Raw genomic sequence first — 15,994 nt, forward strand, 5'->3', positions numbered from 1 at the left:
CAGCCGGAGGACTGCCCCCAACAGGGGACAGCCTGGTGTGGGGAGGCGCCCCCACTCTCCTGGCTCACTTGTTAGCACCCGTGGTGCCCTGCACCTGCCTGTTAGAGCTCTGCCCCTTCTCCTGTTTTGTCTTTGCAATAGCCCTGCGGGCGTGTCACAGTCATCCTATTGAAGTGCATTTCAGTTATGCAGAATCTCTCACTTTTATGCACCAAAAACTTGTAAACTCATATCATTTGAGTAGCTGTTTTATTTATTTATTTTTTTTTTAAAGATTTTATTTATTTAATTTTTTCCCCCCAAAGCCCCAGTAGATAGTTGTATGTCATAGCTGCACATCCTTCTAGTTGCTGTATGTGGGACTCGGCCTCAGGATGGACGGAGAAGTGGTGCCTCTATGCGCACCCGGGATCCGAACCCGGGCCACCAGCATTGCAGTGCGCGCACTTAACCACCAAGCCACAGGGCCGGCCCATGAGTAGCTGTTTTAGAAAATGTACACAACCTCTCTCCTCAGAGAGATGACCTCTCCCCTTGACCTTTGGATGTCCCCCATGTGGGCTGTGCCCTTCTCAGGGGCAGAGGACTCATTAGGGATCAGTTATTTGGCATTAGACAGCCCAGTTTTTCTGTCTTTTCCTCACTATTGCTGGGTTTTTTTGGTATATGCCAATCCTCCACTTTTTTTTTTATAGCAGAGAAAATCGAGGCTATATACTTATAACACATACATGTTATAAGTACCCACCAGTACTTATAACAGTACTGCCCAGAAATGGTCGTAGTCTGAATTGCATGTTTGTTATGCTCCCTCTCAGGCAATTGTATGCATCCAGGGAGCAGCCTACCTGTGGTATAATCCCAGCTGCATGATCCAAGACGTGCATAAATGAGTTTAAAACCTTGTGCTGAGAGCAGGATTATCTCCGCTGCTTCTTGGTGTCTGTGAGTGCACTGGCCTCCAGCGGTGTGACTGCTCCTCTCTGATGCTTGGGGAAACTGCACAACCGAGTTGGTTAGTCCTGTGCCTAAGGAAGCATGAACAGTGCAGGGGCCCCTGGGCCACAAGTTGAGTGCACGGCTTTTCTGACTTCTCCTTGGTGGTTCAGAGGCCTGTTTTGCTCCTGTGCTGGTCCTAGAGGCTTCTGGAAGAGCTGAGCGAGGGAGGAGGGGGTGGTGTTGCCTCGAACTCCCATCTCAGGTGGGGAATCCAGGCTGCAGACTGCCATGACCACTCATCTGTGTTGTCTAGACTTGAGGTCGTCTTCAAACCCTCAGGTTGAACTCTTTCTTTTTCTTTTTCTAAAATTTTATTTATTTATTTATTTTTCCCCCAAAGTCCCAGTAGATAGTTGTATGTCATAGCTGCACATCCTTCTAGTTGCTGTATGTGGGACGCGGCCTCAGCATGGCCAGAGAAGCGGTGCGTCGGTGCACGCCCGGGATCCGAACCTGGGCTGCCAGCAGCGGAGCGTGCGCACTTAACCGCTAAGCCACGGGGCCGGCCCTGAACTCTTTTTCTTAAACCAGTGGTTTTCATCTGGGGATACGTTGTAAGAAATACCGAAGCCCAGGCCACCCTAGACCTCCTGAGTTCAGCTCTCTGGGGTTTGAACCCAGCATGGTATTTTTAAAAAACTCCCCAGGAGATTCTGATACCTTAAGAACCACTGTTATAGCTCAGAATGGTGACGCTTGTGGCCTCTTGGGTGGTTCCCGCTTCCTACTGTGACGCCCACATGCCTGCTCAAGCAGGTGGCATTGTTTGGTGTGGGAAGGGAGCTACCTCATTGTACTGAAGGGCCGATCCCAGCGTGTGCCATGGGCTAAGCCAGGCTGGTGGTCAGATGTCTCAGGCAGGCAGGGCCAACCCGTGGGGTAGTGTGGAAAGTATTTTAGAATTGGCTTTGTTACTTCTGAGAATAACAACAGTGTCTAGGGGTGGGGTATTGAAGACAGAGCTGGACAACGGGAGAAGCTTTGAGCATTGGAGAGGATGTATAGTACGTGTGTGCCTGGGGAGCTGCACAGAGGCACGTCTAGATGGTGCTCACTCCTTGTCTGCTCTGTGGCTGTATTGGTAAAAGATCCCTTTTCACTTTGGGCCCCCCCGGCTCAGCCTGGCCCATCAGTTGTGACTGTGCTGTGGGTTGTTTCCCTGAAGCTGTGCTGATAACATGCAGTGACTCCCCGGTTACCGTTGAAACAGAAACACCCAACCGGCTTTTCCAGTGCGTCTCGCCTTTTCCCGGACTGGCATGCTCCTGCCGCTCCCTCCTTCCCACCCTCCTGTGGGTGGGGTCCTGCAATCTGAGTGCTAGATCAGTGGGGAAGGTTAGGAATCCCAGGACTCACGTGTTTGCGTGTGTGTGTGAGAGAATGGAGGAGGAGGTATGTGGAGAGGGGCTTGTTGTAAGCAGAGGGGGCTTCACCCTAAAGCCAGGAGCCAGAGGTCAGAGATCATTCAGTGCTAAAGTGAGAGGCCAGGGTCCTTTCCTGTTTAGTGGCTGTGATTGATAGTGGGGGTCTTAAGTCTGCCCCTTTTCTGGCTCATCTCTTGATGGTCACTTCTCCCAAAGGTAGTCTAGGAGAGACGCAGCCTTTGTTGGATAAGCAGGCAGCCCAGATGGTGGTGTGGATTTGGATGGTTGGAGCAGTGGACCATTGACTGTGTACCCTCTGCAAGGCCTGTGCTGGGTACAAGTGGTATGTCTGTTTGGGTGTGCCTGTGTTTGGGCCCCAGAAAATTCCTGCCAATGGCTGAGTAGCCGATACCATGATTCCCTTACCCAAGTTCCTGCAGGACAGGCCTGGGCCGATCTCAGCTACTCATGAGAAGCCGTTGGGCAAGGGGAATGAGCTGGGATGCTGTGTTTGTTGCTTCCACATCCTTGCGCCTTGGACAGCATTCCCTTTGTCAGCACTGCACACCCTGCGGAGTTAGGCACCAGGAGGCTCTGCAGACTGACTGTGTGTTGAACCTGCTGGTGGCCCCATGAGTGTGGTGATGCAAGGAAGCTCTGCCTGGTCCCTGCCTTTGGGAAGCTAGATGGGGAGCCTGCCCCATGGGCTAGATGGGGAGCCTTCTTGTGGGAAGTGATCACACCAGTCAACAGGTGCCAGTGGATAGCGGTTCAGGCCAATGACAGGAAATTCCAAGGGCTGGGGTATATTCTTTAGTATTTTCTGTCTTATCAAGTATTGTGGGGAATATGGAGCAGTAGCTCAGATGACTTGTTGGGAAGATCGTTATATGGAAGCTACTTGCTGAAGCCATGCTGGTTCTGTTCTCTGGGCTGGGTAGAGACATGCCTCATGGGCATACTTTGCTGATTTCTTAGCAGACTTAAGTATATATCACATTTTAATAAATGGAGCTGCTTCAAAGAACCAGAAGAACCTTCCACTATTTAAGGCATGTACTAGAGACTTCTTTTGCAACACAGTTTATCTGTTTAGTTTTTATTTATATTTTGTGAAGGATGCTTATTCAGAATACTAAGGAGACCCCATGTATGCGTGATTTGGTGGAGAGGTTACCAGACTTGGAGTCTCGAAGCCTAGTTCTTGGCCCAAGTTCATTTTTGGCAAAAGAGGAGGGATGTGGTTCAACTTCCGTGTAAAATGGGGCGATGGCGCTGGGTCATGCTCAGGAGAGAACGTGACGTGCGTTCGAGTTTCTGTAAAATGACCATGCGGTTCGTAGGTAAGAAGAGGCGCCCTGGGGGCCATGGTGTGGGCTCGGAAGCGCACAGGCAGAGGGGCTCTGTGCGTCGTAGGCGGATGACTGGTCGACGGGCAGTGGGTCCTGGATCCCTGGTGAGGCGAGGCGGCCTCCTTACCTGTCCTTCTGTTGCTGCTCTCCCTGGGGGTCAGTGAAGGAGGACACTGAAACCAGTGTACTTTCTTGGCCCCTGGAGGGGCCATTGAGGGGTGCGGGTTGGGTGGGGGTCCATGTTAGACCCCAGTCAGCTGGTGGTTCTTCTGATTCATGGTTTGTCAGTGTCCTGTTGCCTGGCCCTGCTCCTTACCCAGTAGGCGTGGTGGGACAGGGTTCTGGGAGCCGGGATGGCATTCGGACTCCAATGGGAAGTACCTTGAATGCCACAGGAGACTCACTTGAGATGCTGAGGATTTTTTTTTTTCATATCTGCTTTCATTTATTGTACAGATATTAGGTGCCAGGCACTGCACTTTCCATGTGTTAGCTCATGTAATAATTTTTTTTCTTATCACTGAAAGTTCATACCCTTTTATTTATTTGTTTTTTAATGACAGTTTTTTAAGAGCAGTTTTAGGTTCCCAGCAAAATTGAGTGGAAGGTACAGAGATTTCCCATGTACCTCCTGCACCCACACATACATAGGCTCCCCTATTATCAACATCCTGCACCAGAGGGTGCTTTTGTTACCATTGATGAACCTGCACTGACACATCATGTCACCCAGAGTCCACAGTTTACACTAGGGTTCATCCTGGTGTTGTACATTCTCTGGGTTTGGACAAATGTGTAATGACGTGAATCCACCCTACAGTATCATACAGAGTAGTTTCACTGCCCTAAAAATCCTCTGTGCTCCACCTGTTCATCCTTCCCTCCCCTCACCCCCTGGCCACCGCTGATCTTTTTACTGTCTCCATAGTTTTGCCTTTTCCGGAATGTCATACAGTTGGAATCATATAGTTTGTAGTCTTCAGACTGGCTTTTTTCACTTAGTAATATGCATTTAAGGTTCCTCTGTGTCTTCTCATGGCTTGGTAGCCCATTTCTTTTCAGCGTTGAATAATATTCCCTTGTCTGGATGGGCCATGGTTTATTTATCCACTCACCTACTGAAGGACATCTTGGTTGCTTCCAGGGATTCCCCTTTTAAACCTAGTCCTGGTCAAGAGTAGGGCCTGGGGGCCGGGAGCAGAATGGCTTTGTCAGCAGTTGTAAGCACTGTGTCTGCCATGTGCCAGCCAACTAACCTCTCGAGGTCCTGAGAGGCAGTAACTTCAGGGGAGCCTGAGTGAGTGTGAGGTATGTCAGGCCTAGTCCTCACGTCTTATCAGCTTCCTGCTCCCTGGACAGGAGTGGGCTAGAGAGGTGGCGCTCTCCTATCAGGGGACTTCTTGCTGGGAGCAAGAAACACGCAAGTTTCCAGGCCTTGCCCCAGCCCCAGCCCTTCAGACAGGGGCCAGTCTATGCTGGGGGTACACGGGCTATGCCTGCGGGCGTGCGTTTTGGGGAAGGATCACAAAATGAGTTTTAAGATGTAGACTTGGATTTCATCTGGATGCAATATTCTAGTGTTAGCAGCTCAGTGTGTGTGGCTAGGGCGGGGCAGGGCCACTGGATTAAGAGATTTCTGGCTCATGCTGACAGAGGAATCTGTTAATGATTGTGAGAATTGTCACTATTTTTACTGCCTTCCCGATAGGCTGTTTGGCATAGCGCCCAAAGGTGAACTCGAGATGAGAGCTGGGGCAGCTCCACCCTGTTTGCCCAGGGCACACGTGGGGCAGCTCTCACCTGAGAACTGGCAGGTGTGCTCCAGGGGCAGTGCTGTGCAAACTACTCACCTTAGACTGAAGCATGCCCCAGCCTCCGGGCCTCTTGGAGTGTTCAGTGCTGTTCTGGTGTCAGAACAGGTAGATGCTTATCCATCTGAGGACAGGACCGTGATGTCTTCTGTCCCCTCTTGTTTTCACAGGGATCTGAGAATCCTCTGAAATTTATTGCAAAATATTGTAGGGGAGGTGAGGGAGGGGTGCGTAAGTTTGAATTTTTCTTGGAGAGATCCTCAGAGAAGCCCTCTAGCCTGAGATGTTCACGAGCTCCTGCTTCAGATCCTCAAAGCTTTTTTATACCTAATGCAATCCTCATTTGTTGAAAGAGGCATTATTCTCCTTACATTTATTTTACTCAAACAAATATTTATGGCATGCCTGCTGTGTGCCAGGCAGCATGCAAAGCATTGGGAAGAAATCACTGGGGACAGGACAGGCTGATGCCCTGCCCTCCTCAGGCAGACGGTTTCATGGGGAGCAGACAATAAGCAGCTGAATCTGTTCAGATACAGTGTCAGGTGCTGCAGGGGAAAGGGTTCTGAAGAAGACTAAAGCAGGAGAGGAGATCCAGGCTCGGGGGCTCTTTAAGATGGGAGGGTCAGGGAGGGCCCGTCTGAGGAGGTGATATGGAGCAGAGACCTCGGGCAGGAGAGGACTGGGTGGAGGGAACAGAACTGTGCGGCCCCGAGACCACACTAGGCTTGAAGAGCAGCACGGGGCCAGTGTGCCTGGAGTGGAGCTAGGAGGCTGGCAGTGGTGGGCAGTGAGATTGGAGGTGGCCAGGGCCCGTTGGAAAGGGCTCAGAGGCCGTGGCGAGCAGTGCTGCAGGGAGCCTTTGAGTCTTCTGGTTTGCCCTTTAGAATGATGCTGGGACTGAGTGGAGAAGGGGTGTAGGCACGCGCAGAGCAGAGGCAGGTGTCCGCCTGTCTGAAGAGGAGGCCTGGAGCATGGAGCAGGTTGTCTCGTGTCAGAGCTGAGAAGCAGCAGAAGTCTTGGGACTCCAAGTCCAGCCCTCTTCTGTGCCCGTAGCGTGCCCATGTCGTGGTGAGAGGCAGGGCCCCCACTCTGCTGGTACCCCACGCAGTGGGACTTCTCCCTGCCCTGTGAACCGCCCGCATTCAGTCTGCTCCCGAGCTGTCGTTCCTGCTGCAAAGTCTCTCCTTGCGCTGGCAGTTCCTGGAACGGGAGAGATGTTGGGCCCAAAGGTCAGGCCCTGGGATGAGGAGTTGGGACTCGATAAAGGTTTATGGCCAGGCTGGGGAGTGTTGTGTTTCCCGACAGTGAGTCTCTGCCCTGAGGGTCTCACCCTCTGTCTGTTCTCACTCCAGGGTCCTGAGCAGCAGTGCTGGTGTGAACCTGAGCGAGGGATGACGCAGAGCTCAAAAGGGCCTCTTGATGTCCTCTCCCCGAGTGAAAACTTCCCAGCTGTCCTCAGGGCACAGATCAGTGGCTAAACACTCTTGACTTACATCTAGAAGGCCTGTTGCCCATGGCTGCCCGGCCTTCCAGAGCTCTCTGGGGCTGTGGGCTCTGTGTGGAGCGGCCTGTAGCGCCACGTGGCATCCCTCTCTGGGCTTCCCGCGCTGCACTAACACTGTCTCATTGAGGCTTACCATTGGGTGTTGGTCTTGCCATTTATGGTCTTTATCTTTTTTTTTGATGGAGAAAGATTGCAGTGCAAGTTAGACTACAGGGGTAGCTGGTGGGGTTATTGCAGGCCTTACCAAGTGGTCAGTAGATTAACCATGTGTTACCTCTTTAATCCCAAACGCTCACCTCAAGTCCAACATGGGCCAAAGAGGAAAGAAGCTGAGGGAGGCAGAGGGGGCAGGGAAGAGAGAAAAGACAAGGAATAGGTGTATATGATGCATGCTCAACGGGGTGATAGTGCCCCAGGGAAGGGAGGCTGGCTCTTGGGGAGGGTGCTGAGAAAATCTTAGTCTTGTGATCTGTAAAGTATGGGTATACATACGTACAGTACACAGACAGATATGCAGCGTGTCCTTGATAGTAACATTTCATTCAAGGGGTGGCGATTAGGAAAAACGGGTCTAAAAAAGCTCCTTTGGGGGTCAGTAATGAAAACAGGTTGAGAAGCAGTGGTCCATGTGGGGGAGCTGTCGGAGTGGGCTGGAGAAGGGCTGCCTGCCTCTGATGGCTGACCCCTAGGTTGCCTTGTGAAGGAGTGATCCGTGTTTAGGCAGATTTTACAAATAAAAAGTATGGGTAAGACCAGGCCCCTCTAAGCTTTCCCACCAGACCCTGGGGTCCAGGAGCCTTGGATGGAGACAGAGTAATGGTGGCATGGTTCACATCAGCCTTAACCCATGTCACCGTGTGGGTGTCAGGCCTCCCTGCTCCGAGCTCTCACCTGTCCCCTCTCTTGACAGGCTCTGGAGAGCTGGCTAGACAAGTAGCACTGAGCAGACCCAGTGTTTTTAAGGGGCTGATCTTGGCATCACAGGAGTGGGAACAGTACCAGCAGGGGGAGAAGCTGTTGCCTTTCTTCTGAGGCGGGTGGAGATCTGCCCCCAGCTTGTCCCTCCTGGCCCCAGGCTTTGTGGAGAGGTGGGGGGTGTGCTGAGCCTAGTGCAGATAGAGGGCCATTACTGCAGAAGACAAGGCTCGGCCGTTTTGCTTGGATCTCCTTGGGCATCTGGAACAGAGTGCCAGGAGCCAGCCTGCTCACCCCCATGGTCTCTTGACACAGGATAAGGTGGGCCATGTGGTTGTCTGCACGGCAGTGGCCCGCTGGGGCGGTACAGTTGATCGGGGAGTACAGTTGATCGAGCGATACACAAAGGCAAGCAAGTGGCTTTGATGTGGCCCCTGTGTGTGTGTGGGGGGGCAAGCACATTACAGGAACAAGCAGCAGAGCGTCGTCATCTCTTACCCAAGATGTTCTTGGAAATGCTCTTGCTCTGAGTGAGAATTAGGAAATGGCCTTCTATTTTAGGAGCTTGGTGTGTGTTACATGTTGTTGATTCGCTTGTGATGATCATGCGCGCCTGTGGGCCCTATGAAAGGGTCATGTTGGCAGCGGAGAGACCGACGGTGGTGGGAGGGCATGAGGAGGCCGGCACTGAGCAGGAGAGCCAGACCGACTTGGTCACACTGACGTTAGGCTGGGTTTCATGGGCTAAGTGTTCTATTTTTTTTGTGAGGAAGATCGGCCCTGAGCTAACATCTGCCAATCCTTCTCTTTTTGCTGAGGAAGATTGGCCCTGGGCTGACATCCGTGCCCGTCTTCCTCCACTTTATATGGGACGCCGCCACAGCATGGCTTGACAAGCGGTGTGTCGGTGCGTGCCCGGGATCCGAACCCCGGGTTGCCGCAGCAGAATGTGCACACTTAACCGCTACACCACCAGTCCAGCCCCAGTGGGCTAAGCGTTCTTGGTGCTGGTGAGGGTGCAGTGTGAAGGAAAGGACCAAGGCCAGGCCCGAGTCTGGGTCCTGTAGGACGAAGGAAGTCAAGAGCAGCAGATGTCCTTGGGAGGTTAGGTTTGGGGAATGGTCTTTTTAGGAGAAGTCGTTCTGATGGGAGCTGGTCTGTGAAAGCAGGCCCTGTAACTCGGGGGAGGGGACGGAGCATGGGCAACAGGGTGCAAAGCAGAGGACTGTCAGGTGACATTTTAGGATTCTGAGAGAATCTACGACCTTTGTTACAGAAATGTCGCCATGGTGTTGTCCGAGACAGAGAGTTCCCAGGGCAGGGGGATGAAGCAGGACCCACTGCCACACGGCTGCTCATCCTGGGCCTGTTTTTTCTCTGACTGTAATACAGCTGGCTCATTTCCTAGCAAAGAAGGGGAAACAGTGTGCTCTGGACAGAAACTCACAGGGCCCTTAGGTTGTCTCCTCCATTGGCTTCTAGTGGACTTTGGCTGTCCAGCCTGGAAGTCCCTGAGTGCCCAGCAGGGACTCTTAACTTCTAGCGCCCGTTTGGGCTTCACAGTCTTTTATGGTGTGTCAGTAGCCTGAAAGAGGGAGAGTGGCTGTCCCTCTAGGAAGGGCCCAGCTTGTCTTCAGGTGGATACGGAACGGAGTAGACCTGTTCTTACCAAGCGCCTTTGTTCCCCTGTGTCACAGCCCCACATCTGCTGGCTTAGATAGAAAGGATTGCGCTTCCCTAACCTGCCATCTTAGCATGACAGTGGCTTCTTTCCTGAGAAGCAGGTAGGAAATGAACTCTTATAGGCTCAGTGCTCATGGAAGGGTGATGGAGCCTCTGGCTAGAGTGGGCTACAGGTTCCCATGGCCAGGATATGGCTGGGGCAGTTCAGAGAGCGGAGATTAGAGGCCCTGAACTCTCTGGGAGGGGCTCTGGTTAGCATTCGGGGGGATGTAAGAGCAGAATCTGAGCACAGGCATCACCAGGTTCCCTTTAAGAACTCACTTCTCATCAAGTTTGGGAACAGAGGCCCAGCGTGCAGTGTGGCAGAAGAAAGAGGAGCCATCCCACTAAGCCATCCCGGGACCGCCGGGCTGCCGCACAGACCCGCGATCCCTGCACCCCAGCAGCACCTGGGGCTGGGGCAGATGTGCCTGGAAGTAGCCTAGGGTGGAGAGCAAGTCCCATTTTAGCCTGTCCTCTCAGGCTGCAGTGGCTGTCTTATTCCCAGCAAGCCCAGTGGCAGGCCACTTTCCTCTTAGGTTGAGACGAGGTGTGGAGAGGCTCCCGGCAGATGTTGTTCTCATTTCCTGTCTGCACGTTTCCTTTTCCCTGCAGGCCTCTGGCTGTACCTGGCAGGGAGCAGCCTGCCCTGTCTCACGTTGATTGGCTCTCCTAATTTTGGGTACAGGTCAGTTCACCGGGACCTGGAGGCCCAGATTGCCATTGTGACGGAGAGCCGGGCCCTGCAGCAGCAACTTCACCAGGTTAGTTGGGGCAGTGGGATTTCCTGGGGTGAGTGGGGGTGTAGCTGGGTGCCCAGCCTGCCCGTGTTGCCATGTCGCCTGAGAGCTGTCTCCCGCCATGGTCTCCTGCCCGGGACTGAGAGCAGAGTGAGAAAGAACTGGAGTCCTCACAAGTCGGCTGGGGTAGGAATGGCCAGTCCTGAAAGAAACATGCTGCAGGGCCACCCTTTGAAGCCGAGTGCCCTTCTGACTGCTGCGGCCTTCTTCCCCTGCAGGGGCTGCTTCCTGGAGGGGCTCTCGCTCCACATCCTGGGGAACTTTTGCTTTCCCCTCACGGGAAGAGAACACTGTTTTCTCACTGGGATAGGAATATAGCGGTAGTTCCCAACCTCCTCTAAGAATGCAGAGCAACTATGAAAGGGTGCAGAGGGGTAGGAGCCCGGGGTACGCAGGACCTGGGCCTGCTAGGGAAGAGCTTCAGGCAGCATCCGGTCATTTCTGAAAAAAACCCTCGCAAGGAGGTGCTTCAGAGTCGGGGGAAGGACAGGCAGGAGGGAGGTTTGCCACCCAGGCAGAAAGGGCATTCAGGGAGCCAGTGTCTTTGCAAGTAAAGACAGAGAAGCCAGAAAAAGAGCCAAACTTGCAAAAGAACCCGGAGTGCTAGTGCAGAGGCAATTCACGGAGAACTCAGGGACTTAACGGGCTCTGACACTCCCGTGCACAGATTTCTGTGCCCTTGAATCAAGATGCACGGTTCTTTTGCACTGATAATTTGGATTCTGTTTATTTTATTTCAAAGTTGTTTCACTTGGTAATGATCTGGTTTGGGATTGAATATACAGGAGGTGGTGGAGAGAGTGCCTGGAGGTGTGCCTGGCCAGGAGCAGGGTCCCCTCATGGTGTGTTTGCAGGGTCTGGAGGGGGTGATGTGTGGGACCAGACGGAAGCTTGTGGGCTGCCTCTGCCTCCCACGCAGAGGCATGTCGGGGACGGTGATTGGGCAGGCAGGTTCTGTTTTCCTTGCGGAGTGCTGGTGTCTTGGGATTTCTGTGTTGTTTTTCTCATGCTCATGGTTTTGGTAGGATTTCTTTCCTTGCAGCCATGGGAGGGAGAGGGCAGGCATTCTTCCTGAGAGGGGGGAAACGGGACCTGAGAGGAAGCCTAACTAGCTTTGGCTGGCTCGGCACGTTGGTGTGGACTGGTGATTGAGCGCAGGTGGCCCACTGAGGACCCTCCTGCTCCCCTTGGAGGAGACTTCCCAGGGTGTCTGGTCGGGTCTGTGCTCTCAGCCATTTGGAATTCTGGAGAGCAACCCTTTCTCCTGAGCCAGGGCTGGAGGGTTACAGGGGTTGGGGCCTTGAGCCCCATGCCACTGGCCGGCTAGTGATCCACCAACAGGTCCAGAGAAGCAGGGGAGAGAACCCCATTTCCTCGCTGAAGTAGGAATGCCGTGGTCTCGGCCCTCCTTCCATGACAGTAGGATTTTATTTTCTGTTGAGAGAATAATAGAAAGTTATGAGTTCGTTAGTGCTCTTCCATGAATTTTGTACTGGACTACCTGTAGGAGTGCTGACAGACTTCTGCGAGGGCAAGCCCAGTGCCCATGTGTATGGAACCTAGACGATGCTTTAGGCTCATGGACTGGCGACCTTTACAACACAGCCTTTCCATGGAAGGTGCCAGCTTCCCGCCTGAGTCATGGGATACAGATAACACTGCTGTAGGCCAGCCCTCAGGAGCTTCAGCTGTTGACTTTGTTAAGCTTTTATTCTCCAGTGTTTGGGAATTGCTGTTGCGAAATTGTTGGAGCCTTTGTTGATGGACGAGGAAACGGTAACTGCCTTGTTCCCTGGGATCTGCCTCCTGCGATCTGGGAATCTTGTCAGTGACTGAGTGGGGCCTTGGTGCCGGGAAGGGCTCACGATAGGGGCGAGAGGAAGTGGCAGCGGTCGTGCTCTGGGTGGCCAGTGGGAGAATCTGATCTGCTCAGCAGGTTTCTTGCCATAGTGAGGCTTCCAGCAAATGACTGAGGAAGCCCCCACAGCTGAGGTTCCAGTAGGGGACAGCTGGCCTTGGAACTAGGCCGGCGTGAAAGGTGTAGACCTGCAGCTTTCAACGGCCAGGTCTCCTAGACTTTTGCCTCAGTTGCAGGGAGAGCTGGGTTTCCATAGACGCCTAGATGGTGAGGTTCTGGCCTAGGTCAGTAGAGAGTAGTTAGTGTGAACTGGCCTTGGGCCAGGATGAGGTCTTCATGCATCTGGGTTGATTTAGGGGAGCAGGCCTGTGCTGGGGTCCTGGTACTGGCTGCTCTCCCCCACTTCCTGAGTAAGGGGACTGAACCCACATCCTGGATCTTGAGAAAGGCTGGGCCGATTGTGGTCAGGAGCTGCTTTCCCAAATGACATATTTGGGATATTTTCTTTTTCTTCCCAAACCTGAATCCCAGGGGTTTTTGATTGTGGGACGGTGGCAGTTCATGCTACTGCAGCTCTTCAGTTCTTTAGAGGCATGTTGATTTCTGTGCCTTTGAAATGCAGAAATGCATTTCCAGATAATTCTGCCTATAAACTTGTATACTGGGACTACAGCCACCCTCCGGGGAGGCCTGTACGATGCCTAAGCCTGGGACTGCCCAGCCACACAACGTCCCCACAGCCCAGAAAGTCCCTAAAAGCCCGCCTGCGTGGCTCCCTGCTCTCAGAAGCTGCCTCTGGAGTTCTCCTTGGGATACAGGGAAGGGCCCCATTCGTATCACATTGGGCACTGGGAATGGGGAGATATTTTTATCAGAATCCGAAGTCCCTCCCTGCACTTAGTACGCACAATAAAAACTGAAAGCTTCCTGGTTTTGTTCGGAGAGCACGGTTTCCCACTTGTGACCCCAGAGCGACTCCCTTGAACAGCACTGCGACTTTGGTCAGCTGACTTCCTTCTCCATCCCTGTTGTGGAGTCTGTGAAGAAACTTAAGTGTTTCTGGTAATTTAATTGAAATCTTGGCTGCGTATTCATTTGAAAACATAAAGCTGGAGCTGGGTCTGTGGAGACTTCTGCAAACCAGCCCCCCGAGACCAAAGCTCGCTCCTCTGTCAGGCACATCTAGCCAGGGAGGGAGTCCTTCGCAGCAGCAGTTAGGAGGCTGGAGGATTAGAGCTGGGATGGAAAAGTCTGCTCGGGTCGGAACTGCCGCGTGGACTCGGGCCTCGAAAGCGCCGGGTTCATGACAAAGATAGTGAGTGTGAAAAATGTGCAGGAAGAAATGAAGTCCAGGCACTTGATTTCCCCACCCTTGACGGGAAAAGCAGTGGACAAATTCTGTAGTGTTCTGGAGGGCAAGGTGTCCTCCGTCCCATTCTCGCTGGGTCAGAGGAGTTGGCCAGGGAGGCGTCTTCCTTTCTGCCCCCGGAGAAGAGAGTGTGCAGCTCCCCTGCGGGATGGGGCAGCGTCCTCCCAGCTCTCCTCTGGGGCTCCGGGTCCTCCGGTGGGCAAAGTGTTCTCAGAGCCATTGCCACTGGATCCTCACGATGCTGTGGGAGAGCTGGTACTTGACAGATAGAGGGACGGAAGATCCAGGGAGGGACCTCACAGCCCTGCGTGGTGGAAGCGGTTAGGATCGCATCCGCTGCCTGCGGTCTGCTGCACTTGCACAGCTTCGTCCAATTCCTTATTAAAGGAGACAGGACTTAAAAGGTGTATGCTTGAAAAAGAGACAATTGCTTCTCTCAAAGATTCCAGACAGTTTTAAGATAGGCTTATAGAAATGTTTTTTAGCTTGTTTTTAAGTATTAAGGTAATTAACACTGATTGTAAAAATTAAGAAAAATTAGGAGACACTAGCCCTTTCATCCAGAGATAATCACTAAAGTCGTTTTGATTATTCCCTCTCTTGACTTTTGTTGTGTGCATATGAAAAGGCATAACTTGTTTTTTTAATGAACATATTATTTCATGTCCCGCATCTTTCGCTTAATATATTGTGCACTTTCCCATTTTATTAAATAAATGTCCTTCTAGAACATGATTATCTCATGGTGAATGCTGGTTTGTTAAATGGGATTATTATATTTAATTCGTTGATTGTTGGACATTTAGGTGGTTTCCAGTTCTTCCCTATTATAAATGTTGCTAAATATGGTAAATATCAGTATACAAAATCTTAGTGCATGGTTCCGAGTGCATCATTATTTTCTTGGGATAAACTCTTGCAAGTGGAGCTTTCTAAAGCTTTTGATACCTGTTGCCAAATTGCTCTCTAGAAAGACGATTCGATCTCCCTTTCCGTCTACAGTGTACGAGAGCGCCTGTTTCCTAGGCCTTTGTCAGCATGGGGTAATGATATTACAAAACAACTTTTTGCCAATTTGAGAGAAGAAAAACTGTGTCTCATTTAAAAAATACCTCATTATTTTAATTTGCACTATCTTATTTAGTGAGGGTGAACTTTTAAATATTTTTTCCACCAGCTGTATTTCTTCAACTCTGAATTGCCTGTTGCACGCGTCTTGGTCTTAAAAGTTAAGAAACATGGGCTTCTTAGCTTTTCTAAGGAATGTTTTGCAGGGACTGGTCCCCCTGCCCCCACGGAGTCTGGGCTGCTCCGCATGTGAGACTGGGGCAGCAGGCGTGTCACGGGGTGCTGGGGGAGCCCCCTGACTCCCGTCTGTTTCTCTTCCTCAGGAGCAAGAGCAGCTCTACCTGAGGTCAGGTGTGGTGTCCTCCGCCACCTTCGAGCAGCCGAGTCGGCAGGTGAAGCTGTGGGTGAAGATGGTGACTCCGCTGATCAAGAACTTCTTCTGAGGACAGACAGGTGCCGACTCGAGTGCCGCCCAGCCCAGTTTTCCCTGAACTTCACTAGCAGGGTGGTGGTTTCCGCCTCAGCTGGGGTTCCTGGGCCTCTTGCAGGAACCCTGGGGCTCTTTTGTTCTGTCATTGGTTATGTCCTGAGTGGTGTGTATCTCAGGTCATGGAGGGTTATCATCAAAGTTTTTGAAACCTAATGCTAAATTAGACAGCTCTTTCACCTTCCTTCGGGTGCTGACTCTCCATGAGTCCCAGGACTGGCTGTGGTGGGGTCAGTGCATGGAGTGCTCTCTGGCCTGGGGCGAGGGCCTAGTGATGAGGGGGCACACAGGTAGATCCTGCGCTCCCCTCCTCAAGGCTGAGGACGTCTAGAAGGCAGTAGGAGTGGGCGGAGGAGGCGCTCTTGTTTGGGAGAGCAGGTCTGGCTTGCTGCCCTGGCCAGCTGTGCTTGCTGGGATGAGATAGCCAGACCTTGGTGCTGCGGCGGCCGCTCCCTGACGTTTCTGTGACGTGCACTTGTGGAGTTGCCATGTTCTCCGTGCTGGCAGCTGGTAACAGGTCATGCTCTGCCCACGCAGAAGGAGGCTGCCATTAGTGGTGGAGGCGGCCACTTCGCCCAGAGCTGCCGGCTGTGTCCCACAGTGGGACGTGAGTATGCCTGAGGACGCCAGGAGGCCGGGCAGGTTGCAGCAGCCATTAGAGATGGGGTCTCTCCTGAGCGACCCTCTGTGTTCAGATCTCTTCAGACCCTGACCCTCACTCCCAGATGGGATCAGTGTTCTG

At 52.5% G+C, this 15,994-nt stretch overlaps 1 protein-coding gene across 1 annotated transcript in view; it reads left to right on the forward strand.

Moving 5' to 3' along the window:
- Positions 1-15,994, forward strand: part of PGS1 (phosphatidylglycerophosphate synthase 1) — a 39,490-nt gene that overhangs the window by 18,518 nt on the left and 4,978 nt on the right. The window contains exons 8-9 of the mRNA XM_087441895.1: positions 10,286-10,434; positions 15,089-15,218. Of these exons, the coding sequence (XP_087298021.1) occupies positions 10,286-10,434; positions 15,089-15,208 (269 nt within the window). The 3' untranslated portion in view covers positions 15,209-15,218. The remainder of the gene's footprint in view (positions 1-10,285; positions 10,435-15,088; positions 15,219-15,994) is intronic.

The sequence above is a fragment of the Ceratotherium simum genome, chromosome 16 (genome assembly GCF_057802395.1).
Source record: "Ceratotherium simum simum isolate JZ-2026a chromosome 16, ASM5780239v1, whole genome shotgun sequence".
Classification (NCBI taxonomy): Eukaryota; Metazoa; Chordata; class Mammalia; order Perissodactyla; family Rhinocerotidae; genus Ceratotherium; species Ceratotherium simum.